The sequence below is a fragment of the Typopeltis vanoorti genome, chromosome 21 (assembly GCF_054136105.1).
Source record: "Typopeltis vanoorti isolate ZY-2024b chromosome 21, IOZ_Tvanoo_1.0, whole genome shotgun sequence".
Classification (NCBI taxonomy): Eukaryota; Metazoa; Arthropoda; class Arachnida; order Uropygi; family Thelyphonidae; genus Typopeltis; species Typopeltis vanoorti.
In genome coordinates this window covers 102,901,153-102,928,035 of record NC_143569.1, presented here as the reverse complement: position 1 = coordinate 102,928,035, position 26,883 = coordinate 102,901,153, and the positions used below count along the sequence as shown (strand labels likewise).

The 26,883-nt window shown below is 36.5% G+C and overlaps 1 protein-coding gene across 1 annotated transcript; it reads left to right on the top strand.

The window, feature by feature from the left end:
- Positions 1–7,824: 7,824 nt before the first annotated feature.
- LOC150095166 (degenerin-like protein unc-105) lies at positions 7,825–26,417 on the top strand. The gene is made up of 3 exons (XM_090411214.1): positions 7,825–7,854; positions 14,720–14,795; positions 26,283–26,417. Exons 1-3 carry the CDS (start codon positions 7,829–7,831, stop codon positions 26,415–26,417), a joined length of 237 nt encoding a protein of 78 aa, XP_090267340.1. The 5' UTR covers positions 7,825–7,828.
- The last annotated feature ends 466 nt before the right edge of the window (positions 26,418–26,883 follow it).

Genomic DNA, 26,883 nt, shown 5'->3' with positions numbered 1-26,883 from the left:
AAACTGTGATGATTTACGATACTAGTATGTAGCACGTACACGATATCCTATGGTGTATAGCAAATAGCAAATATAAATATATTTGCTATATACCATGATGACCCAGCTGATATCTTTCTATCGGAGCTAAATAATGTCCTAAAGGCCTCATACTAGTGGGGAACATTAATTAGGACTCATATAAGAATAATAGCAACATTGAAGAATATGAAAATATATTATCTACACTTGGGTTTCTTGCATACATCGATGCCAATAAGAGAGAAGCGAACAACTCAGTAAGTGTATTCATAAGAAAGAAAATGGCCTGTGAGATATCCTCTGCAATCTGTTTTAGAGAAATTAAAGATCCTCATTCTGTACTGTTGCATCTATTATTACCTAATAGGGTTGACATGAGCTGGGCGGGTTATCAGAAAACTTTTCTGATAACCCGCCCAGCACACAAAACATTGACAATATATTTAGAGAATAATATGCATGCGTGCGTGCGTGTGTGTGTGTGTGTGTGTGTGTGTGTGTGTGTGTGTGCGCGCGCGTGCTACTCATATGTACACGTGGAATAAGAACAATGCCGTTTAGTAATTACTTGAATATTTTGCATTGGTTAATTTCTTTGGTTTAAATTGGTTAATTTCTTTTTATTATTTTTATGGCTATATAGCCTACTTTCGTTTAGAAGTGCCCCTTTTTCACAATGTCATTGGCTTTTACTCAAATCTTAGGGCAATACTAATGTGTTATTAAAACATATGTGTTATAAATATGTGATTTCAAAATCGGAATTACCCAGCACGACTAATAAATTACGACAACAAAACAGCAAAAACCCGGAAAAACAATCCAACCACCAAAACAAACTTTCCAACACCAAACATTATCAAACTTCCACACATCCAGAACATACAAAGCCTACAAATACATTTTAAACACACCGACTATACGTTGATGTTCACCACAAACCAAAAATTGGCAACACTTCTAAAACCTACAAAATCTCTCTCACACACACAAAAAAATTATTATAACACCACAACGTTGTTTACAAATTTCCTTGCCAAAAAGACTGTGATGTCACCTACACAGGTTCAACTATCAGGTCTTTATAGGCACGACTTCAAAAGCACTTCTGTGACTGTAACATCTCTATTCCAGAACATTTAAACAATAAAAAAAGCAACAACAAAAAGATAAACATAATACAAAGTACAGGGAAATCAAAAATAACAGTCCATGCCCTTGAATAGAAACGCACCCAGCAAATTGATAAGGCCATAATAATAGACAGACAAGACAACGAAACAATGCTTTGAATGTCGGAAACGATAGCCATACAATGTGACGAAAATTCAATCAACGTCCACCGACCCTACCTATTCTCCCAGTGTTGGAAGCCTCACAACATAAAAATTAGGACACCAAGCCGACATGATGTAGCGTCCACTTCCCCCATGAGTTCCGAAGACGACGCACGGTCGAAACGGATCATTCCCCATTACTCTCACCGATGACCTTTCCCCATCAATCTTTCCTCTCTCCCCCCCCAAAAAATAGTTTATATTTTTTCAGATCCTTCTCCCCCCTTCCAAAACCGCCCACCCTTAATTAATAATAATATTATACATATAAAAAACCCGGGTTTTTTCAAATAATTCCCCCCTCACATTGCTTTACCCCCACTTTTCCCAAACCCCCTTCCTTTAACAGCAGATGAATGCATATCGCCGGGACAAGGACACAGCCAACAACATCCAAAAAGATGTCCGAATTTTCCTCCTATATTATTCTTCATATATCGGTTTTTATAAAACATCAGTAATGCCCTAAGATTTGAGCAAAAAGCCAATAACATTGAAAAAAAAGGGACACTCCAAAATGAAAGTAGGCTATATAGCATAAAAATAATAGTTTACAGGTAACTCGTACAACGCGGTACTTATACAACGCGGTTTCGATATAACACACTCGACAAATTGTAGTAACTCTTTATCTTTTCATATATTTTTTACCGTTCGACTTAAAAATCAAATTTTATCTTCGTTAAATTTGCGTCTGCCCGTATTGCGCATGTAATTATAAGTAGGGAATTTATTTTAGGGGAAATAGTCTTTAGCACGCATACAGTAATTGTTTACCGTATAAAGTGTTCATTGTTGAAAGCTGTCTTCATTTTCTGCCAGGAAAGCGCATTAAAAATCATAAGTTTGTTAATCTCAAGCTGAGCACTTCATTTTCTGGTGAGTTACATACAATATGTAATGTTTTTTATGTAAAAAAATTTCTTTTTATAGTAATGGCTACTTAGGGAGCTTTTGCGATATGTTTGAAAACGAAATTAGTGAATTAATTGATGGGGAAATAAATTTAAATGAGAAGAAGAGAAACTGGTACAACTAATAGATGACGGCGAACCAAATAGCGGGAAAAGTTCTGCCGAAGATTCTGATTGTGATGAATCGGTTCAAGAATCCAGTTGAAAGAAATTAGCAGAAGGATTGGACTTGGCGAGAAAGTCAGGAAGTTATTTCATGGATAATGATCCCTCAATGGAGCGCTCCGGAAAATTCACGAGACAATTGGATATCTCTTTAGCTCCATATTATGAATTTAATAAAAAATTGCACCATAGTGATAAGTAAGGTCTTATTACTGACTTCTTGAAAACTAAACCAGCCGAAGTATGCAATGAGAATTATACAAATGATGTCCAAGAAATTTCAAGTGATGACGACGTCCGGCCACTCGTAAAGAAAGAACATCTACGATATGTTAATTTTGAAGAGAGTGATGACAATTAAAATATGCACTCTATTTTATTTTGCCTAAAACATTTATGCATTATGGGCAATGAAGGTTACGTACAATTTATAATTTTTTTATACTTTTATACTATGTATTTGTTTCATAGTTTATTTGTTTTCTTAATTTACAAGAATACCTGAATTAAATAAAAATATTTTTGTTGGATATGTCATTGTTGTTTATATAATTAAAAAATATATATATTTCGGAGCCTAACCCTACTTTTTCTATGTGATCTGAGTCTCGCATAACGCGATTTGTATAACGCGTTTTTTCTATGGAACCTAACATCCGCGTTATACGAGGATTACTGTACTTAGAGAAGTAAAATGGGAATTTTCCCAGAAATAATATCTTGGTTAATTTCTTTTTATACAATTATTGTAAATAAGTTTTCAATATTCTTATAACATTTAGGTAGTATCTACTCAGATTTCCGCGTGGGTTCATGTTGTTTTCCTTTCGTATTAAGAGCGGTAAGTCGTTGAAGATTTTTAGAGCCAAACAGATTGGTATTATTATATTATTTCTTTTTGTGCTTTAGTGATAAAATATTGTAAGCCTCAGTGCCGTAACGAAGGCGTGGCGAAAGAGACGCCCCACGGGCGCAACTAGGTTTGGGGCACAAAACGCAAAACATGTAAAAAATAAAAATAAATAAATAGATATAAAAGTCCGCTATTTTATATTGTATTTTTAAATTTCGGCAATACGCCGCTTTAGACACACAAATTCTGCAATTCATTTCGATGGGGTTAATAGTAAGTATTTAACATCTTGCATTTAGTAAAATTTAACTTGTTACATTTAAATCTTTCAAAATTTTTGTTATTCTTGGGTTAGGAGATCGCAAGTTAGACACTTGCCACAGGCGCTTCATATCCTCGTTACTGTACTGGTAAGCCTGCTTTTCTGCATAAGCATCTTTTCATCTTTTCTAATACTTAAGTACTGGTTATCAGTCTCTAGGAAAAGTAGCATCTTGTAAATATAGAGTTGTCTTAATGGAAATACTTAATTCGGTATATTCAGCGTTCAGTGTAGTGGCTCTATATTTAATGTTGGTTAAAATGCGTATTAATTTATTTTGTGAAGCGATTAATGGTGTCAGTGTGGTGCGACATATTCCTCCTTAGCTTAGTATACTGTACTGTATAACAGTTTGTATCCAGACGAAATATAATATTCTTAACATTGTCGGAGTTAAGAGTCTCTTTAAGAATTTAAGAAGAAGACTCGAGATAGCATAAATCTTACTTTGTTGAATACTTCTGTAATATGCGGTTTCCAGCTTAAGTTGCTGTCTGTTTTTAATCCTGGGTAGGTTAAGTATTCACATTTTCTATCTCCATACTCTTACAATTTTGGTGACTTTTACAGTTCCAGTTATAGGAATGTATGGATGGAGAAACTGGTTTTACTATTAGGTATATTTTTGAGTTTAAATATTATAAATTTTAAGTATTATTTCTGGGAAAATTCCTATGTTACTCCACTTAAAAACGATTATTTTTAGCTATTTCGCCTGCTTTCGTTTAGGAGTGCACCTTTATTTGTGTCATTGGCTTTCTACTCAAAAATTCTTAGAGCATTGCTGATGTATTATAGAGACAAATATATGCAGAATAATAGAGGAAGAAATTTTCGACGTACCTTGCTTAGAGTATGCACACCGTGGAAAGAAGGTGCCAACAACATCCAAACAAGGTATGTCCGAAATTTCTTCCTCTATTATTCTGCATATATTTGTCTCTATAATACATCAGTAATGCCCCAAGAATGTTTAAGTAGAAAGCCAATAACAGAAACACTCCTAAACGAAACCAGGTGAAATAGCCGTAAAAATAATCATTATAAATTTTGTTTTTCCAGCATTGAGAGAGAGTTTGTTCACTTGAAACCAATTTGTCTCTATTTTCAATTCTGTGATTACCATATTTGCATATCATTTACAGAATCTGCAGTGAATATCAATGCGGTATCATCTGCAAAGGTGTTTACTTTAATTGATAATTTTAAGTCACAGAAATCGTTGATGTAAATTATAAATAGTGCTGGCACAAGAACTGTTCCTTGGGGAACAGCACAAACTTGTACTGAACTAAATTGCTATAACATTTGTTGATTTTTACTGCTTGTGATCTACACGTTAAATAACTTTAAAACCAGTCATGCGCACAGCCTCTAATTCCTATATTTTCCTTTTTTTTGAAAAAATAAAATATCGTGGGGTACTGTGTCAAGAGCTTTCTGCAGGTCTAGAAAGAGTACTATTGTTAGTTTGTGTTGGCACTGTGATGAACAAATCAAGTTTGCGAAGTTCAGCAGCGCGTGCTCAGTGTTTAGTTTCTGTCTCAATCCATACTGGTGCTTAGAAAAGAAGCGGTTTTTTTCCTAAAAAAGTTCCTAATACATTTTGTACCAATTTCTCTAATATTTTGGAGAAAATATTGGAGTATTTCGGAATTTTGAAATATTGGAAAATATTGAACTGGCTAAATACCATATCCTTTTACACATCTAATCAATATGGGTTTAAATCCGGATTCAATACCGAAAAAGTGCTATTGGAGTTACTGGAATGCACAGCATTCCAGTAACAAGCTATTGGAATGCACACAGTAGTCGTTTTTCTTGATATATCTAAAGCATTCAACTGTATTCATCATAACCAACCACTACTGAGAATGTTTAGATACGACAGAGGACTTACTAAAGACTCGTTCAAATCCTATCTGAATAATAGAAAACAATACACCAGCTACGGCACATTAAATAGCCCAACAAAAATATTTAAATACGGAGACCTGCAAGGGTCGGTGCTGGGACCCATACTACTTTTAATATATGTTAATGATCTATGTAAATACAAACTTTTTTGGCAAAATGATATCCATCGCTGACGACACGGCATTAGTTATACACCGAAACGACCCTCGACGATCTATAAAATAGGATTAATCGTGATATGTTAAAACTAAATAAACGGTTTATTTAGAAATAAGGGACTTAAAATTAATACCGATAAAACGAGATATATGTACTTCACATTAACAGATAAGCTAGACCACGATATAACCATAAAATGACATGAAAGGAAATGTAGTGACATCCTAAATTGTAACTGTAGCTAAATAAAAAAAATAAAAAAAATAAAAATAAAGTATTTGGTCCTCCATATCGATAGCAATCTGAAATGGAACTCCCACACCACTTTCTTAGCAAATAAGTTCAGGTTCATAATTAACAGAATATATTATGTTAAAAAATTGGTAAATTCAGCATTCTAAAGATGCTTATACTTTTCTTGGGTAAATTCTTCACTGCAGTATGGTTCACATGTTGGGGATGGATATTATTACAGCAATACGCTTCCGTTGATACGAATACAAAACAGAGCTATAACCACTAAGCACACATTCAACCAACTACCTGTTTGTCATTCATAATATTTTGCCACTGCAGAAACTATATCTCTATGGTTGCCTATTATATGTAAGGAAGAACGTTGCACGTTTTTCGGTATATAATGTAGACTATGGTTTACGCTGCGGCCGGAACTTTCCGGTAGTACCCAAGACGACCAAAGAATTTTCTCATAAATCCTTTGAACACCCAGCAACAAGCAGCTACAATAAACTCCCAAATGAAATCAAATCAATAACCTCAAAATATGCTTTTGTAAAAATATTGAGAGACACTACCTCACGGGAATAAATAATGTTGACCTTTATTTTAAACGTATATCATAAGAGATTACTATAGTTTATATATCACGTCCAATTATGATTATAATATATTACGAGAAGCGCACTCTTATGTGAACCCTCAAAGATACAGTCACTGGATTTTGAAGAGATCGTATCGAAGAAATTTAATTTTCTTGTAACCAGAATGGCTTCTGCCCTTGGGTGCACATAGAAAAAATAAATAAATGAAATCTTGTAAACATTCATGAAGTTATTTTAAATATTTGTATAGACTATGAACACTATGTGATGATATATTTTACCTTATTTGTATATATAAGAAAAATATTTTTTTTTGTTTACAACAAACAATCAGCCCAAAATAAATGTAAAAACCAACAGAAAATGTTGATAGTATATTTATAAATATTATATATGTGTGTGATGAGAATAATAATAATTAACATTGTCAAAGGTAGGATTTAAATATAAACACGGATCGATTGTATTTAAATGGACTGAATATCATATCATGCATTTAATGAGTCTATTTGTTAGCGAAAGTGTGAATGTGAAAAGTCCTAGAAAGGTGAGTTGTTAGAACTATGAGATGAGAATATGCAATAATAATAAGAAGAATAAGAAGAAGAATATTAGTGAACAAAGAGGTGATCACATGGATAAGTATTGATGAAATAGTTACTTCTTACGCATAACTGTTTTTGCTAGGGGGAAACGGGAGGATGAACAAAAAAATGCGTTGGAAGTAACTGAAAACGATGTTAGGATATCACATATACATAATATATATATTGCAGTAGATTTTAGAATGGATCCACCAGATTTATCATCAGCCGGTTGGTCTATGTTCTTATTTATCGGGAGATCTGAAAAACTGCACTTAAAAATTGTCTAGGGGAAAAAAAGACGGCAATGAAATACTGAACAAAGGATACGCATGTGTGCTGGCGCGCGCGCGCGCGTGTGTGTGTGTGTGTGTGTGTGTGTGTGTGTGTGTGTGTGTGTGTGTGTGTGTGTGTGTGTGTGTGTGTGTGTGTGTGTGTGTGTGTGTGTACAGCTGCTCCATAAAAGGAAATCCTACACGCTGTATTTAATTCACTAATCTACTTATTCGAGAGGTCTATTACACCACCAGTGTATTATCTTTAGTAGGTAACCGTTTGTCTATTTTTAAGAAGAATAACAAAGTTTTAATGAAATTCCAAAATTTTAGGGCAAATTAATTGAAATGTGTGCATTCGTAAAGAAATATCAGATGTATTCCTATAAAATATTGTTTGTAATATCTTCTTTTTTTCTACGTTTAGAAACTCTGTATGGACAGCGGATACCGATTAATAGAGTAAGTAAATTTAATGGTTTTAAAATTTAAACAAATTCTTTCTTAGTTATGGATCATCCAATGGATAAACACACTTCGTCAGTTCCAGTCAGCTTACTATATTAACCAGCGATTAATTTTATAACACGACAGTGATGTATTCATTGGACAAAACGGTGATATAGGGGAAGCTATTCCAAAAAAATAGCAGAGTGAATGTTGACCAGCGGCTTCCCCTAGTTCGCACATGATTAGAGCAAGCATCGGGAGTGGCCTGTTCCGAGGAATATTCAAATACGCTTTAAATAGCAATAACGCAGAAACGAGCGACGATGAGAAATCAACTGGAAGTAATCAGTGGGAGAGGAACCTACGTGTGATGCTCCAAACTATCCAGAATCTTCTTCTTCCTAACATGGATTTTAGGCCAAGTGGCCTGTTCCGGTCTTGTCCATCCCTTTCTTGGTCTTCCGAGTCTTCTTTTTCCGCTTAGTTTGTATTTGTATAATATTTTTGGTAGTCTGTTGTTGTCCATTCGATTTAAATGTTTTTCAGTTTTGTTTATACTGTCTTATATTGGTTTTATTTTCAAGGATTGCAAAATTTCTTCATTTGTTTTATGGTTCCCACTGGGTATATCCAGCTGTTTTATTGAGAAGTTTAATTTCTGCTGTTTGAATTCGTTTTTCATCTTTTCTTTTTTATGGTCCGTGTTTCGCTTGCTTATAGTAGAGTTGGTTTTGACAGGATATTATATAGTCTGATTCTAGTGTGTTCTTGTACTAGGGATGGCTTAAATACATTATTTATTATGCCATTTACTTTGACAATGTTTGATATTTTGGTGTCTGTCTTTTTCTTCTTCGTATGATAAATCACATCCCAAGTATCTAAAAGTATTTACTTGTTCTAATATTTTATTATCTATCACTTTGTTGTATAATGAAACCTGTGGAGCATTCATGACTAAACGAATACACATAACCAGAGAAATAAGATTTTTTAATAAGTAAATATTTCGTCCTAAGTATCATAGGACATCTTTAGTATCATAGTTAATTCAAACAATATCAGAAATCACATACAGTTAGGGCGCATTCTTACAATGGAATCCCTCCATGCGTGCAGTAGCGTGTAATAGAATTACACTAAAATTATTTGGGGAAAAAAAAGGGGGGGGAGGATTTACATTAAAATGAAATAACATATAAAATTATTTTACACAATTTAGGATGACAATTTCCCAAACGTTAGGGATAGTGAGAACGTTATTACGGTTCAAATTGGGTCTGTGACGTAGGGCTTCAGCACTTTCTTTATATAAACGTTCATGGTTATACAAAGAACTATGTAGAAGCTTGGTCTCTTTCCAATGGATGCTATGATGTGGTTTTCAATTCCGTGTTGTGCGAGGGCAGATTTCTGCGGTTTGATTCGACAGATATGATCTTTATTTTCCGAAATGTGTTTGCTAATGGTCCGTCTTATCAAACCGCAGAAATCTGGTCTCGAAACTACAGGATCCATTGGAAAAAGACCAAACTTCTACATAGATCTTCATATAACCATGAACGTTTATATAAAGAAAGTGCTGAGGTGTACGTCACAGACCCAATTTGAACCGTAATAACGTTCTCACGTCTTGGAAATTGTCATGCTAAATTGTGTAAAATAATTTTATATATGTTATCTCATTTTAATGTACCCCCCTTTTTTTTCAGATAAATTTTAATTTAATTCTATAACACGCTACTGCACGCATAGAGGGATTCCATTGTAAGAATGTGCCCTAACTGTATGTGATTCCTCGTATTGTTTGAATTAACTGTACTGAAGATGTCCTGCGATACTTAGGACGAAATATTTACTTATTAAAATATCTTATTTCTGGGGTTACGTGTGTATATTTAGTCATTATCTATCACTATTTTACTTCTTATTGGGTTTTCTACTTTCAATGCCAATATTTTTGTTTTTTCTTTATATATTGTCATATTCTATTGTTTTGAGATATCATTTAATGATCTTTGTAAATCATCTTTTGATGTAGCTAATACTATTTGATCATCTGCAAATACAGGGGGTCCCAAAATTCACGCAAGAAGTAATTTTGAGAGAAAACACAGGTTTTTAATTAAAAATTGTAATTTCTTATTGATTCATAAAGTATACAGTATAGGGTTATGCATGGAATAGCATATCGGGTAAATGGCCTCCACGGCTTTTGGCACATACGCACTCTTTTGTCGAAATTTACCATAACCGTTTTGCATAAATGTGGCTGAATTTCGTTGATACAGCGCTCAATTTCCTCCTTCAAGGCGTGGGTGCTCGTGGGCTTGTTGGCTTAGACTTAGACTTAAAAAAACCCAAAGAAAAAAGTCCAACGGCGTTAAGTCACATGATCTGGGCGGCCAATTCTGATCACCAAAACGGGAAATTACACGACCAGGAAATGACTCATGCAGTAATTGAATTGTTTCTCGGGCTGTATGGCATGTGGCACCGTCTTGTTGAAACCACATGTCCTTCACATCCATATCTTGCAATTTAGGCACAAAAAACTGGATTATCATGTCGCGATAGCGAGCACCATTAACTGTTATTGCCTTACCAGCCGCATTTTCGAAGAAGAATGGACCGATGACGCCTCCAGCCCAAAATCCGCACCAAACAGTGACACGTTGTCGATGCATTTGTTTCTCAACAATCACTCGTGGATTTTCTGAACCCCAAATCCGACAATTTTGGCGATTAACGAAGCCATCAAGATGAAAATGAGCCTCATCGCTGAAGATGATTTTGTTCGAAAAATAAGCACCCACTTGTTGTTGTTCCATAATCCATTCAACGAACTCTCTTCGCTGTGTGTGGTCAGTAGGCTTCAGTTCTTGAGTCAATTGAACTTTGTAAGCATAAAGATGCAAATCTTTCGTGAGAATACGCTGTAGAGAGCTTCTCGAAATGCCCAATTCAAGACCACGGTGCCGAATTGATGTTCCTGGACTCTCAGCAACACTCTCACGAACTGCTTCGATGTTTTCTGTTGAACGACTTGTTGAAGCACAGCCAGAGTGTATAAAATCACTAATTGATCCAGTTTCCTTGAATATTTTAATTAATCTTTTCACAGTTGATGAAGTTAAATCACTATTGCCACCATATTTTGTACGAAAATTGTGAACTGTAGCTGCCAAACCTACATTATTTTTAAAATATTGCTCAACAATGAAAATGCGTTGTTCTTTCGTGTAGCGCTCCATTTTTAATAACCCTGAACTGTCGGCTGTCACGCTGTCTTTTTTTTCTCGTTGGCAACACTTTACAGCACAAATGGTGCTAAATTTAAATCTTGCGTGAATTTTGGGACACCCTGTAGTAGGGTATGTATCTTCATTTGCGGGGTCATTTGTATACCAAATGGGTTTTACTGTTTCCAGATTGTTATATAAAAAAAAAAAAATATATATATATATATATATATATATATATATATATTGAAAAGCAGAGGTGAGAGGGTTCATCCTTATCGTACTCCTCTTAATATATCTTTCCATTCTGAGATGTGTTCTAATTTAACTACTATTTTATTTCCTGTATATATTTCTTGAATGGATTGTAAAAGTTGGTTTGGTACGTTTAAATCGGTTAATATTTTAAACAATTTTTGTTTACTAATTTTGTCAAAGCCTTTTTCATAATCAATAAATCCCACGTGTGTTTCTTTTTGAAATTCTCTTCTTTTTTCTATTAATACATTTAGAGTAAAAATTGGATCTATGGCAGGATTGGCCTTTTCGGTAACTGTTTTGTTCTTCTAGTAGTTTGTCCTTTACAATACTGCTTACCTTCTCTTTTAATATTCCTGCATATATTTTATATCCTTTATTTAGCAGATTAATTTCCCTATAGTTATTGCAATCGTCCTTATTTCCATTTTTTAGATTGGGATAACCAGTGCTTTATTCAAAGAGTTTGGAGTTTTTCCCGAAGTATTTCATTAAATTTTTCTCCTGCATTTTTTATAGTTTTTTTTTATTTTCTTCTCCTGGTGTTTTCCTATTTTCCATCTTCTTTATTGTAATTTTTTAGTTCTAATATTGTGATATTTTCTGGTAGGTCATCGTTTGTTTTATAAAATTTTATTTCTCATCTATCCAGAGATTTTGGAAATAGGCCACCCATTTTTCTAAATCTATTGTTTCTATTTTGATCTTTTGTTTTATTTCTTTATTCATGCATTTCATTACTTCATAGGTTTTGGTTGTGGCTCAAATGTTACCACAAAAAACAAAAAATGTTACCACAAAAAACAAAAAAGGACAGTTACCAGAAATGGCTTTCGCCATTTCTGGTAACTGTCCTTTTTTGTTTTTATTATATTTTCTATTTCTTTGTTCCAGCCTCGTAGTCCTCTTTCTCTAATCCTTGTGCACTTTATTCCTAAGATTTCTGTTCTGCTTTTGAAATGTGTGTGTTTTGTCCCTTTTTAGTCCCTTGATTCATGTGTGGGTTCTGGTTTTAAGTTTGTGCGTTTCTGATATTGTTGTCTAACCTGGGGATCCTGTAATGAAGATATTTTGTAACTCAGTTGTTAAGAATTTTCAGTTTTATGTATTTTTAGCCACTTTGGTTTAAACGAAATTTTTGCTGACACCATCTAATGATCAGAGTTTAATTCAAAGCCTCGATATGCTTTTACGTCTAAAATTAACTGGCTGATTTAAACTTTGTGATAACGTAGTCAATTGCTGATTTGCATTCTTTGACTGACCAAGCATATTTATGTATTTCCTTGTGTTTAAATACCGAATTCATTATTCTCATATTATTATAAATGACAAAATCAAATCTCGCACTCTGTGGCAATTTTGATTATATGAATCTTCGGCAAATTTGCCTATGTTTGTTTTGTATTTTTTTTTGTTTTGTTTGTTTGTTTGTTTCCTATTCTGGCATTTAAATCTGCTGCTAGCAGTAAATAGTCAGTTTTGTGTGTTTTATCTATGGCATTCTGTAATTCTTTAAAAAATATATTACTGTCTTCTTCTTTTCCTTCTTCTGGTGCATATGCACCAATTATTGTTATGAACCTCTTAATGTCTTGAATCTAATTTCCATTAGTCTTTCGTTCAACTAGTTATAATATACAATATCGTTCTTTAGAGATTTATGTATCATAATCGTTTTTTTTTACACCATTGTAGATTTGTATATAGCTGTTTGATTCTTTTGTAGCTTTTCTGTTTTTTCTTTGTTTCTGTTATACATATCTTTATGTTAGCTTGGTTTATCAAACTAACATAAAGATATCTTTATGTTAGTTGTTTATCAAGATTCCAAAATCAATGCCTTAATAAGTTCTTTCTTGAATCAAGGATGAAAGTTTTGGTGCACTATCAAATATGGGAATAATGTCGATCAATTTGGTTTTTAATTGATTTTAAATTCATTTAAGGAGCTTAAAGTCGCAGCATCAAAAATCTTTGTACGCATCAAAAATCGGACGTAGGATAAATTTTCATGTTGTATTCTAGATTGCTTTGACTATCTTGTTATCTGATATTTTTAATGTCAAATAATAATACTTCTGTTGGTTTTTGTGAGAGATATTTGAACCCGGTGCTACTATTATTTATTAAGTCAAGGCCATCACTTCTGCTATATATTCGGTTACTTGGAACGTTTTCATGATTCACAGGTGACTTGTGTACATCATTTTCACACGGTCGATTCCAATCCAAGCATAGTCACGACGTTTCCGGAACCCTGCGCACTGTTCTTCTCAGCTGCAAATGGATTTAATTTCCAGCTAATCGGGAAGCATCTGCAGCCATAACAGATTCCGTGTCGTTTACAATCTGGTACGCGAAATTCGGTAAACCACTTTACTGCTGTACCCTGGAATATAATGGTTCGCTACTTATTTAATTTTTGGTGACCTAGGTCAGCCAGATTCAGTGCATGAGTGAAGGGAACAGAAAACGGAGACCAAACTCTGGATACGAAACAGGCAATAATCCCTTCACTCCTCAAATAAGCACAGGAATCGCGTTCACTGAGGAATTAAACTCATCTACCACCCACAGGTCTAGTTAGCTGAGAGGTTTATTTTATTCTCCCATTTTACCACGGGAAAGCGGAATCAGTTTGTCTTTGAGAGGCTATATTGAATATCATGATTAAGGCAGAGTCAATTTTACTTTGAGCTTTCGCGTCCAAATTTGTGCATCATCGCTTCATATGTCGGTACAGTAAAATATGTATTTTATTTATTGTATAGTTTTTTATTTTCAAAATTATTCAGACTTCTTGCATTCTGTCAAGTCCACAATATTTGAATATGAACTGACAAAAATGATCCGGGTATAAGAACTGATCCTAAATTAAATATATTTGCGTGACCTGAATGAACAATTGTATTGAAATATCTTTTTATTTCCAACACCGGTCCAAAGTAAGACTAAAACTGTAATCCGATTCTGTTAATTGTTTAATTTTTGATATTTGATCTTCTTTCTTTTTCTTTTTTTTTTCTTTTTTTTTTAATTTTGAGCTTTGCATGAGCTCAACACTAACTTTAAGATGACTTACAGGTTCTTCAGAAATAAGAGTGCATAATTCTTCTTTGAAATTAATCTGCATTCCTATTAGTTTTTAACGTGATTTACACGACACCAAATTCGTTTGCAGGTTACCATTGCATATTACTTTGCTTTCGGTGTGACCTAGAAATGATTCGGCAGCGTATTTCATCATATGTAATAAATATTTAATATAATAACTATTTTAATAATACGGTTCATTGAACACACTCCTTTGATATGTTAGGACTCAACTTAGCACACAATTAATTAGCTGTGCTTGTTTTTTCTTCCATGTTCAGGTGCCGGTCTATAAATCTGACAATCAATCTGGATTCCTTGGAAGTGACAACATTCCACCACTCTCCCATGATCGAGGTAATTATTATATAAATATTTAATACTAAAATATTAGTGCTTAAGTAGTAATGCTTACATGTATCTGAGAAAGGATATTCCCAGGTAATTAAAATTGAATTTTAATGTAGTTTTTAGGGAGGGCAGTTGGGAAGGAGGGGATGAGGCAAGAAGAAGAAGAATAGCCCTCACCTCATAATACTCATCTTACTAGCTCAATGCTATCAGGTGGTATCTCTTTTCACCAATGTCAGAGATCTGTCTTGGATGGAAAGGACCACGAAGGAAACTGGTGCCACATCTGATGTCACCCAAAGCCTCTCCCTCTAGATGTCAAAGCCTCCTTAGGGATCTATAAAACTTGTAAAGAACGATTCACGAGAGTAGGAACAGACTGGGAAGATTACCATTATTGGAAAAAATTTCCCTTACGTTCCGTATATGGTTCTTTAATTCGTTAATGACGAATACCAAAGCTCATGCGTATTGGTGAATGGCCGAGGGAACTGCAGGTGGGGGGAGCGATGAAATGAGAGCCCCGACACTCTGAACTTCTCTGAGATGTTGAATCGGATGGAGTCGTTGTCCCTGAAGGAGCCCACCACGCCATCAGTGTAAGCGATTACTTTCGACTCATCCGGGTGTGAGGTAATGGAATCTCTCTGACAGCACGAAAATTGTTGATTGCCTATAGAATAGCTCAAGAACTAGTGCAAAAAGCAGAGAACAGAGAGGGAAAACCCTGTTTGACGCATTTCTGGATGTTAATGAGGTCCTCTAAGGAGACAGGTAGAGCTGTTGTTGTAGCCTCCTCGAATGATGCAAAAAAAGTCCACTGCGGACTCTAACTCTCTGCAGGATGTTGAACAGAAAGGAATGGAAGGGGGGAACCCTCTAAAAGTTTATCTCTTGAAAAGACATTTTAATCTATAACTAAAAATCTTCCTCAACCGTTTTCGGTTCCTATTAGGCTCCTTGAGGATCTTTCTAAGGACTCTGCGCTCCTCCAATCCCGGAATCTCAATTCCTGATGTCCTCGTCCTTGGCGGAACAGTGATTATCATGCTCATTACTTTATCTCTGCATTTCTTAAAAAAGAATAAAAATAATTGAGTCATGAGACTTTTGCAGAATCCCATAGAGCAGGACGCAATACCAGCAGTATTAGTATTTAAAAAAAAAAAAAAAAGAAGAAGAAGAAGAAATATGGTGTTAGATCTGAAATGTACAACCTCACTTACAATGAAGTCACCCATCCAGATTCTAACAGAATATGCCCCATTAAGAGAGCATACCTGTCCTTTCAGCAATTACGTTCATGTAATAGAAGAATTAATATCATGATCAATAAGATGAAAGAACTATTTAGTATAACTTTTGACGGATCTAAATTAGAATAGTAAATGTAAAATAATCAAAGAGTATGTGTAAAGATAATTACTAGTGATTTATAACTACACATGCAAGAGTGTCAGTACACTGCCTAAGAGAGGGCAAAGGTCGCTGAAATACCACCGTAGTATTGTAAGCGCCCGTGGGTGCTAGTTCGTGGAAAATATCTACAGGCACGCGTTTCCGAAAGTGGAAAGCCCCATATGGCGGTACGATGAGGTCACCCAGCCGGGGACGAATCGAGCCTCGAATATGCAAAATCTAACTCGAAATGAGAGCGCTGGAAAGGGAGAATATGCAGCAACAGAGGTCTGGAACCCCCCCCCCCTCCCATTTTGTTTGTTCCGGTTTTTCTCTTCGTGTGCTTCTCGGTGGTCAATGATGTGTAACTCCTACGTCCCCGGAGTTGACTACCGTAAGTCCCGGCAAGACATCGCAGCAGAGTACCGCAAATAAAATTTCTGGCCAGCGGCAAAGAAAGTGCACCGATGTAATTCTTGAAGAAACGAGCGCCAGACTCGAAGAATACACGTGATTCCCACCTGGCAGCAGACCTTGAACAACAAATTTTTTCACTACGAACGAAGGACGGAAGGAACCCCGAAAACCTGTGCAGAGTAGATAAGTACCTTACATATTCTTTGTCCCTTAAACATTAGGATGATTGTGAACGGAAGAAATTTTGTGTTTCAGAATGAAAAATGAACTTTGAAGATTAAGCAGATTATAGAACATTTTGAATCTCATTAGACTGACTGTCCGAGAATCGTGAATTTGTTAAGATCCAATGTTAAGACCCATACGAAAAGGAAACAAGATGTGTTTGTGCCTGACGAGCACCCGATCAACTGCATATAGTATTTTAACGGTTTGAAGGAAACATTCTCTGTAATGAGAAATTTGTATGTTTAAGGTATGAGAGAGTGAGTGAAACCTTAGATGATGTTAACTTAGTATTGCTTATATTATATCTGTGTCTTGTATTACTTATGAGTTCATTAAATTATGTTTCATTGTTTCATATGTGTGTGATCTGACCGTGCAGACCGACTCTTACCACTCATAAAAATTACAAACCTGCTTATCTGTATATGCGCGCGGGAATACCCAAAATAAGTTAAGAAGGAAGGCCTACGACTGCAAGATTAGAACACCTACAACCTCTGATTTAGTTGTAACCACATGAGTGGCATCTAATTTCTGTGACCCTCCCCAGGTTAGGATATAGTCTGTACCTAAGCTCAGGCTGGTGCAGTATATAAATTTGTCTGAGAAAAAGGGGGTGCCTCACACAAGTTAGAGAGTAGGTAATCTAAGGGCCCTACATAGTAATTGATAGACAAAGTTTAGAAAGAAAAAATAGGAAGGGAATTAGTGTGTAGAGGCTTAAGTGCTGTGAGGACATCATGTTGGAGGCTTAATAGATTTTTTACAACACTCAGAAAGGATTAAAAAAGAATTTAATACACGAAAGATCAGCTCCCTCCTCTCTCTCTCTCTGCCTGGAGTTTACAAAGTACCCTGTTCCTGTAAGCTGGCGTATTTTGGACAGACAGGCAGATCAGCATCCATCCGCCTAGAGGAACACAAGTCTTACATCTGTAAACACAATTATGGTCATTCAGGCTTGGCTGACCATGTCCTGGACACCACCCACAGGGTATCATGGAAGAAAACCACCATGCTCCATCACAGCAAATTCAAGAAAGAGAGACTATTCTTAGAAGCAGCAGCAGCTCTCAAAATTCAACCAAACCTTAATAAATACGGTTGCATTAAGCTTCCGAAGATTTGGGAAACACTGATCACCAGAGGTCCCACCTTACATTCCAGGCCACCTACAACCGCCCTTAGAGGGCGCTCCACCTAGATAGGACTTCAGTGTCACCCACGTGGTTGGGCTGAGTACTGTATGATATTTGTGTACATGTTACATTTTTTTTGTAATCCCAGTCGATGTCCTAGTGACTAGTACGAAATATAGGAAGTATTAAATTCTTTTTTAATCATTTCTGAGTGTTGTAAAAAATCAATTAAGCCTCCAACATGAGGAAGGGAATTAGAGTGAAGGACCACGAACAAACAACGACCATAGCAAAGGCAACATAGAAAAAAAAAACATTAACAACGGTTAGTATTTTTAGGGACAAAATAACACTAAATGAAGCTCTGTAGCACACAAAAAAAACATCAAGGTTATACAATCGTGTAGGGTTCAATGAAACGCCTTCCTGATACAATGAAAGAGTACAGAAAGCCCATCATCGGACTATTGAAAATAAAAGGGGTCAGTGTGCCCCGGAAAAGAAAAACAGAGAATCCATGAAATGACAATGCGGTTCAGGTGGAGTGGTGGAAAAGAAAGGTTGAGGAATCGGATAGGAAGGGCGGGTGGGGAGGAAGGAAGAAGAAACAAAAAACAGGCCTCAACTCAAGACACTCATCTTACTTGCTCAAAGCGATCAGATGATTAAACTTTTCGCCGTGTCTGCAAGGGTTTGCTCAGATGGAAGGGATCACGAAGTTAACCAGTGCCCAGGTGATTCTCCCGTTCAGGGTGGACTGCCTCGAGTAGGCCCACCCTGCCTGGGTTTTTCCTCCGAGGAGACCAGGGAACAAATTTCACCAGAGTACCCTCAATGAAGACGCAAAGACCAGAAATCAGGCCAGGAGTGGAGATGCTACTGCTGATGAAGATGTTAAATCAGCATCAGACAGAACTTGATGGTGTTATTTCTGTTAGTACGAAGGATGGGAGTGTACACCACTGCCTGGTAAATCTCTCTCTCTCTAGGTTAGAAACGTACTTAAGGGGTTATAGGACCTGTAAAGGACGATACGAGAGAGAGAGAGAGAGAGAGAGGCAACAAGCTTGGAGGATTAGCATTATTGGAAAATGATTTCCTTACCTTCCACATGTGGTATTTAATCTCGTTAAAAATAAATACCGGTAACTTTTGTTTGTTTGGTGAATGGCTTATCGAACGGTAAGTGGATGACTTGTTCCTGCAATAGGAGGGGGATACGGAGAATCTCGCTTAACCTCCTCCATATGATGTTAGACACTCGTAGAAGGCGGCTGTTCAGTGTCCAGGCTCGAGCAGAAGTCACACAAGGGGTTCCTGGTAGTGTCGAACCTACAGATATTGAGATTAACTCGAAGGTTTCCATGGGCTATCCTCCTTGCCAGATCCTTCCTCGGCGAGCAACCTGCATGCACGGGGAGGCGACCAAACAGGATGGTGTTGTTGATCCCTAAATCCAGAACTTCGGTATGAAAGATGTTGAAGAAGTGGTGGTACCAGGTGTTGCTGTTCGGGATGCCAGTGGTGTTAGTACCTGAGTAGTGGAGTTGCTCAATTAGCTGCTGTATTCTTCCGGAAAAATTTCTGCTTTGGGGATCTTGATGGTTTGTGATCCCAAACAAGGGGAGTTGAAACCCAAGAAATACTGCACAGGACAGCTGCAGAGATGGTAGGATTTCAGTCTCCTCTTAAGATGGAAAGTGGTATTACTAAGGAATCTGATGTAGGAGATTGGTAGGCTAAAGCCTTCCAGCTTTTCCAAAGTTGAAAGATCTTGATATCAACCTCCCGGTATTGACTTCCCCAAAAGAAATTTCGGGATGTCCTATTCCAACCGAATTTCTTTATTTTCGCTGATGTTGCTGATATACTGCTAGGCTGAGCAGAATATGACTTTGATGACAGTGGCCCTGAGGCGCTCGAGATTAATGTTAAGGATGATGTTTTCACATGGGAAAGCCTTTTGGTATTTGCTGGCGACGAGCCAGCTGTTTTTCTTGTAAAGTTCACGGAGTCGAGATCTTCTAAGGACGACACATTCCAGTCCCCATTTAATCATGTTTTCTTTGATGATAACTTTTATTTGTGTCCACCTGTCCCAGTCCCAGTCAGCATTGCTCCAGGTGGGGCACAGTTAGTGAAGCTTGGCCGATAATAAGGACGTGAAGTCTGGTGTAATTTCCAGAGGCCCAGAACAATTTCTAATGTTTCTCAGTGCTAGTAGGTGATCAGAACCATTCTGTGGGCCAAGATGTTGACAACGATGTCGACGTGTCTTATTGCCTCGACTTTGGAGACAAAGGATGGTGATAGGTAAAAGCGGTCGAGCCTTGTGCCGATTCCTTCACCTGACCCCGTGTAATCCCGACAATAGGGGTTGTGAGCTCTCAAGACGTCTCTAAGCTGGGCATTCCTTAAGTGAATTTCCGGGTGCCTGTAGCCAGCAATACCAGTGTCAGGATTTCCCCCTACTTTATCCCAGGTCGGGTCCTCCATCACGACGACATGATGTGTACATAGATGTAACTGTCAAGCGAGTGGAAGAATCTTGATCTTGTTTTTGAGTCTACCAGGGGGTAGATGTAAATCAGTGTTTTTCAAACTTCAGATATCCGCATACCCCTTCTTAAATTTTCGTTATTACCAAGTATTTGATAAGGGGGTAACCCTTATCAAAATAATACTAAATAAATAAAGTATACCTCATTGTAAATGTCTATTTTATTTGAATTTATATGTTCACGTAAACAAAAAATATGATTTATATTTTATAGAACACAATTTGGAACAGGTTCCTCTTCATTTCCCGTCCATGAAAATCCACATTTCAAGTAATTCATATCATACTTACGAAGATTTTTCATTTTCTTCCTAGTTTGTTCTCTAGAGATGTCAGACGACACACCCTTATGAATTCCATTTCATCCAGATACAATATCAACGTTTTCTTGTTGCTTACAGCTACTTGTATTTGCTATATTGCTCTCTTTTGTGCGTTTTATAAATCTAGTCTTTAACTAGTGATCCATGCTTAAGAATTTGAAAGCTAAAAAAAATTATCGATATACTCGAATATAACTCTCATTTTTTCCCCAAAATTAAATCTAAAAAATCGTGCTGTGAGATATATGCGGGGATTTTCTGAAACTAAAGTTTTCAGAAAAAATCTGAAAATGGTGTGACTTACCAAGAAGTTCCTACTTGCTGTCACTACTTTTGGCATCAAGAACAGTTTCCTTGTGTGCACCGTCAAAGTCATCTGCCCAAATAGCTTCATCTTCTTTCCCATCCATTATTTCAAGCAAAAATTACCAGTAATTTACAAGACTTGAGATACGTAATGAACAATCCTTCACAAGTGACTAATGAGAAGTAAAAGCATACCGCGAAACAGACAGCAATTGTAGGCCAGTAGAGATAAAGCAGCTATAAAGAAGTGCATGCGATTGGCGCTGTATTAACAAAAGATCGCGCGAACCAAAGACAAAGGCAAGCCGACAGTTGAGTTGAAATAGTAATTCGCTTCAATCGAATTCCATAATATATGAAACACGTTCACTATATATATCTTAGTTTTAACACATTCATGACGCGGTGGTGTCAAGCAAAACCGTATGTAGCACCGCAACATGGTGTTGCTTGAGTCTATACACCAGTTTCTGTTGGAGGGGGAGATGTGATTCATTAGTTAGTGCAGTTTTTTTCCCAATTGTCTCTAATTGCACTATTTGTTGGGAAATATATTACAGACTTCAAATGTCTCTGTACCTTATTCAATGATACAATAAAACTACTTGTTTTTTGCATCTTCAGTATAGTGATGCTGTTGAGGAGGGCGTGTTGTTTATCAGGGAGCGAGTTACTCTCGCCAGGACGTGGAGATAGCAACTAGCAAATTCATTAGGAGAATTCATACATAATGTATAATTTTTTGAGAAATATATACGTTTAAAATAATTCTTTTTTTTCTGAATAATGATTCCATGCGTCAATGATGCATAGCCGAAAATTGCCACGTATCCCCCTGAAGACCTTTCGTGTGTACCCTCCTGGAGTACGCATACCACACTTTGAGAAACACTGATGTAAATAAACCTAGTGGTGCAGTGCTGAAACTTCCAGTCGATGGCGAGTATTCTTCCTTCTGCATGTTATCGAAGGTCGGAAGAGTGGGGATAGCATAAGTAAGACAACCCCGGCGCTGGTTCTGTTGCCAAAGCTCCAAAACGATGTAACGGATACTTTTAGCTCAGTTGCATACCCTTATAATGGAAGAAGTGTGTTTCCTTCAGAAACAAGAACAAGAGCCGGGTTATAAGGCTAGCATCAGCTTCCACACCTCTTGCTTGGATGTTTAAAAGGAGTCCTTCTGATGTTGAGGGAGGCAACACAGAAGGGGTGGCGGCCTTTTGATGTTTTAGAATACTATACTCAGTCTAAGTCTTTGATTTCCATTTGTTTCACATATTTTATTAAGGAATCTATCCGTTGCGGGGAGGAAGCTTCCAACCAGCTTTGAACACGAGCTCTAGAGGACCTCTAACTCGTGAAGACTATTTTGTTATTTTAAAGCTGGTGATCTTGTTCTTTGACGTTGTGTAGTCAAAGGACAAGTGGGAGCCAGTATATTTCTTGATCTTAGAGTTTATGCATTTGAGGAGGGCGTTTCCACCTCCATTTCGGATTCCGATGTCGTTTATGATTTTTTGGAGTGGCTTCTATTTCTTTTCTTCTTGGAGGGAGCCACTTATTTTTTTTTTCTTTTTTATTTTTTAGCGCTTCCTTTGGGGGTGGCAGTTGTTTTCTCGCGCTCCTCGACTTGCATTTCTTGTGCAGGGACGCAAGCAACTGCAGGAAGGGTCACCATGACAGATGAAGTCTTCTCTGATGTTATTGTTGTTGAGGAATTTGCTGCTGATGGAATGCTGGCCTTGTTGTCTTCCTCTGACACTACACTTGTTTGTTCCTCTTCTGTAGCCGACGATAAGGTAGAAATGGCTGGAGAGGAATCTGTAACTTCAGCTGATGTTTTGCTGAACGGGCCTTTTTGATTTTTCCCAAGACGTTTGTGCCAAAGTTTTCTGTACGCGGATTTTCTTGAAAAATTCCAGAAATTTGCCGGCGTCTCGGACAAGCTGCGGGTTAAGTGGATTTTGATGTTACTCACTTTACCCCATTTGCTGAACGTCTGTATAAGTACGTCGTTTCGGCCTCAAGATATTCCAGGGGGAAGGGCTCAATTTTAATTGTCTCAGCTGTGAACTTACCAAACAGCGGACAGAAAACTTTGGCACAAACGTCTTGGAGAAAAATCAAAAAGACCTGTTCAGTTTCCTGTTATATGCTTCCCCTGGACGGCGAAACCTCAAAACGTTTATCTCTCGAAGCTGCGTTTTTAACAACCATTAAGTATCTTCCTCCACTATAAGGTGAAAGAATAATTATTTTCCGCTCCTCTAGTCTCTTGAATGATTTTTGTGAGGACTCTGGGCTCCTCCCCCAATCCCAGTATCTCAGGGTCCTGGTCCTTGATGGGACGGGGATTGTTTTACTCATTTCTTTATCTCTGCGTTTCTAGAAAGAAAAAAAAAATGTAACAGATTTATTACATGCAAAGAATTAGGAATATTACGAACAATTCTTTTTCTTTTTCTTCACGGACAACACTTGTAAAAATGAACGTGATCCAGGAACTTTCATTTGAGAATTTACATAGCCATTAAAGGCGAAATAGAATTTAATTCTATTATGAAAAATTTGAAATGAAATTTCACTTTTGACGCATGCACCTTTTATATGTTTCGGAGGATAAACTGTTGGGAAAGTATCGCTGCTTCAAAATTGCAACAAAACTAAACTAGCAAAAAATATGACATAACAGTTTACTTCATGACAGCAGTTTATTTCAATTCTTAATGAGCAATTCAGGGAAGCCAAGAAATCTAAATTGCAAAGAACTGCAGAATACGTTATAAAGATTATGCATTGCATAATATGATTCAAGATTTTTCTATTGTTCTTTATAAACCAAAATCGTAAAAGTGCGAACCTTCACGCAGTCTGTGAACTAATCTTCGAACTAAGATAATTAATAAAAGAAATAAAGAAAACTTAATTTGGAACAGATGGAGGCTGTATTCATTTTAAGATTCGGATCGTTTCACAAAAAGGTTTATCTTGAATCAAGTTCTGGGAGAATAAAATGTATTGGCGACTAAGATAAATAGCAAAAAAAAAAAGATAATGACATTGATCTTCCAAAGTGATACAATTTTAAGTGAAGAAAGTATTGAAAGAACCTCTTATTTCGCACAGCCATTAAAAACCATAATTATACGATAAAAGATGTAGCAAAAATGGAATATAACTTGTAAGTATTTAGTCTAATATAAAGAAGATTCGAGTTACCGAGCCAACAACATCTGCGTTTCTTGCTATACATAACTGAACGTAGCTGCGAACGCGAGATAATCTGGTTAAGCGTTGTCCTCAGCGTGAAGGATTATCACACCTTCTAATGGACATGAACCAAATTGCACTTCTTATCATGTCCTTTCAGCAGGTAGCATGAATCGTATCCAGTGTTGTGGAACGTGTATATACGTCCTGGCTGGTAGGGAGGTTAAAAGTGGAAATTCAGTGTCTCTTTATATGCAGATCGTGTTATTCTCCTAAATGAGTCCAACGCTATAATGAAGGTTTATTTTCTTGATCCTGACAATTAGTAATAATATTTTTGGTTTACAGATCAAGTGTTCATCAATTTTATTAACCGGACCACCTAGATTCACCAAACTTTAACTATTGGCGTCTTCAGGGCACTTACATATAGGTTGAAACAATCTCACAATTATGTATAACTATAAAACTGACAAGAATAACTGTAAAAACTGACTAGCATAATTACAAATAAAATAGTATCGAACGTGCATGACACACGTATCGCGTGTACAACATTAGCTAGCTGTTGCTGAAGAGCTTTCTGTAGTTTGTATTAAAGTTCATTTCTTTTGTTTTTAAAGATTTGATTATGGTTTTCCATATCTCTGGGAGTATTAGGCCTTGATTTCTGTTACGGTTGACAGAAGAACGGGCGACTGTGGCTGCTTCTTTGAAAATTCTTGAATGGTAATCTTCCTCTAAGTAAGGGGAACAACTTTTGTCCCACACGATGACATGGTTAGTTGTGGAGAAATGAAACGATAGGTCACAAATGTCCTGTCTGTTGTTTTTGACATAGCCAATGTGCTCTTTTTGCCTGATGTCAAGGCTTCTCGAAGTCTGTCCGATGTAACTAGAGCCACACGAGCATGGACTATTATAAACTCCAGCATATTTATAGAAAGGGTGGTTGTCTTCTGGAGATCTTAGTAGTTTACGAATAGATTCTATTGGTTTAAATGTTACTCTTATTTTATTTGTAATTATTACAAATAATTTATTTGTAATAATATATTTTATTTGTAAATATTCTACTCAGTTTTTTACAGTTATTCTTGTCAGTTTTATAGTTACACATAATTGTGAGATTGCTTCAACCTATATGTAAGTGCCCTAAAGACGCCAACAGTTAAAGTTTGGCGAAACTAGTTGGTTCAGTTAATAAAATTGATCAACATTTGATCTGTAAACCAAACATATTATTACTAACTCCAACACTTTATCAAAGTGAAATAAGGCTGTAAAATTTGTTATAAAAATCTACAACAAATACGAATCGATAGTAGCAAACTTTCTGTTATCCAATCTTGGCAAGATACTGCTCGTATCCTTTTGCTCTAGTAAAAACAGAGAGAGAGAGAGAGAGAGAGAGAGAAAAGAAAACTGCTGTGATTTAGTGATTTGGAATGAGAGAATGGCATTAATCAAGATTACTCATTGCAGAAAAAAGATTTTGGAAAGAAACTTAAGAAACTTGAGATAGCGTTTAAAATTTTGTCGACTTCGTTGAGAAATTCCCTACAGGGAATGTTTATGAACATCGTTCAGAAGTAAATGAGGGTTGCCGCCTGTCGTTCTTAACTGCTTCGTGAAGGTCAGTGTTTAACTTTTAGCGCACGGGTTTGGACCATCAAACGTTTTGTCCATTCACTGCACCAACCCTTCCATTCTGGCATTTTATTTGGGTGGAGGGCGCAAAAATGTTGCTGTAGTTGGAAAGTGCATCGCACACATTTCGAAGGTCTGCTTGGTGGCATATGCGCATTTGTCCAATGTACCTTTTTCCTTAATATTTACAATTTTTCTTTCAGTTTGTGTAAAAAGAAATAATAAATGCCCTTAACCCGTTCTTTTTTATTCATTTATTCAGAGCATCGAAATCCTCAGTTCTCTTGGGGGATATCTGGGACTCTGGATCGGCGTGTCGTTTGTGTCTTTCTGCGATGTGGTCTTGGTAATCGTGGAAAAACTGGTATCGTATCAATCCAGGAAGAAGAGGAATTGAAGAACTCCTGATGATGCGATTCAAGAGTTAAATGCAATCATTCTCTTCACTGTGGTCAATATCAAAGGGCATTTTCGCACAAAGGAAAAGAAATGACGAATGATGCGCTGAAATTACCAACAAACAATTGCTGATCACAGCATTAGATTTTAGTTTCACAATAATTCTTTTTTGACTTTTCTTACAATGCACTTGAAAGCGACTCACTTGAATTGAAGTCTGTTCAGCACTTTTATGTATGTGTGTGTGTTTTAAAGATGTAGATTGTTTTAGTAATGTGATTTGCAGTTGACACAGTTTTTTTTTTTTTGTTTTAAGTTATGGTAGAGAAGCAAAAACCTCTACATTGTAATTTCTTCATCCTAAATAAATCACTAAAATCTTATCCTTGTAGTACTCAAATGGCTTTATGTAGCGTTGAAAGCGCTCCTGTAAAATTGGTGAATTTTGTCTGTTTTATTGTGTT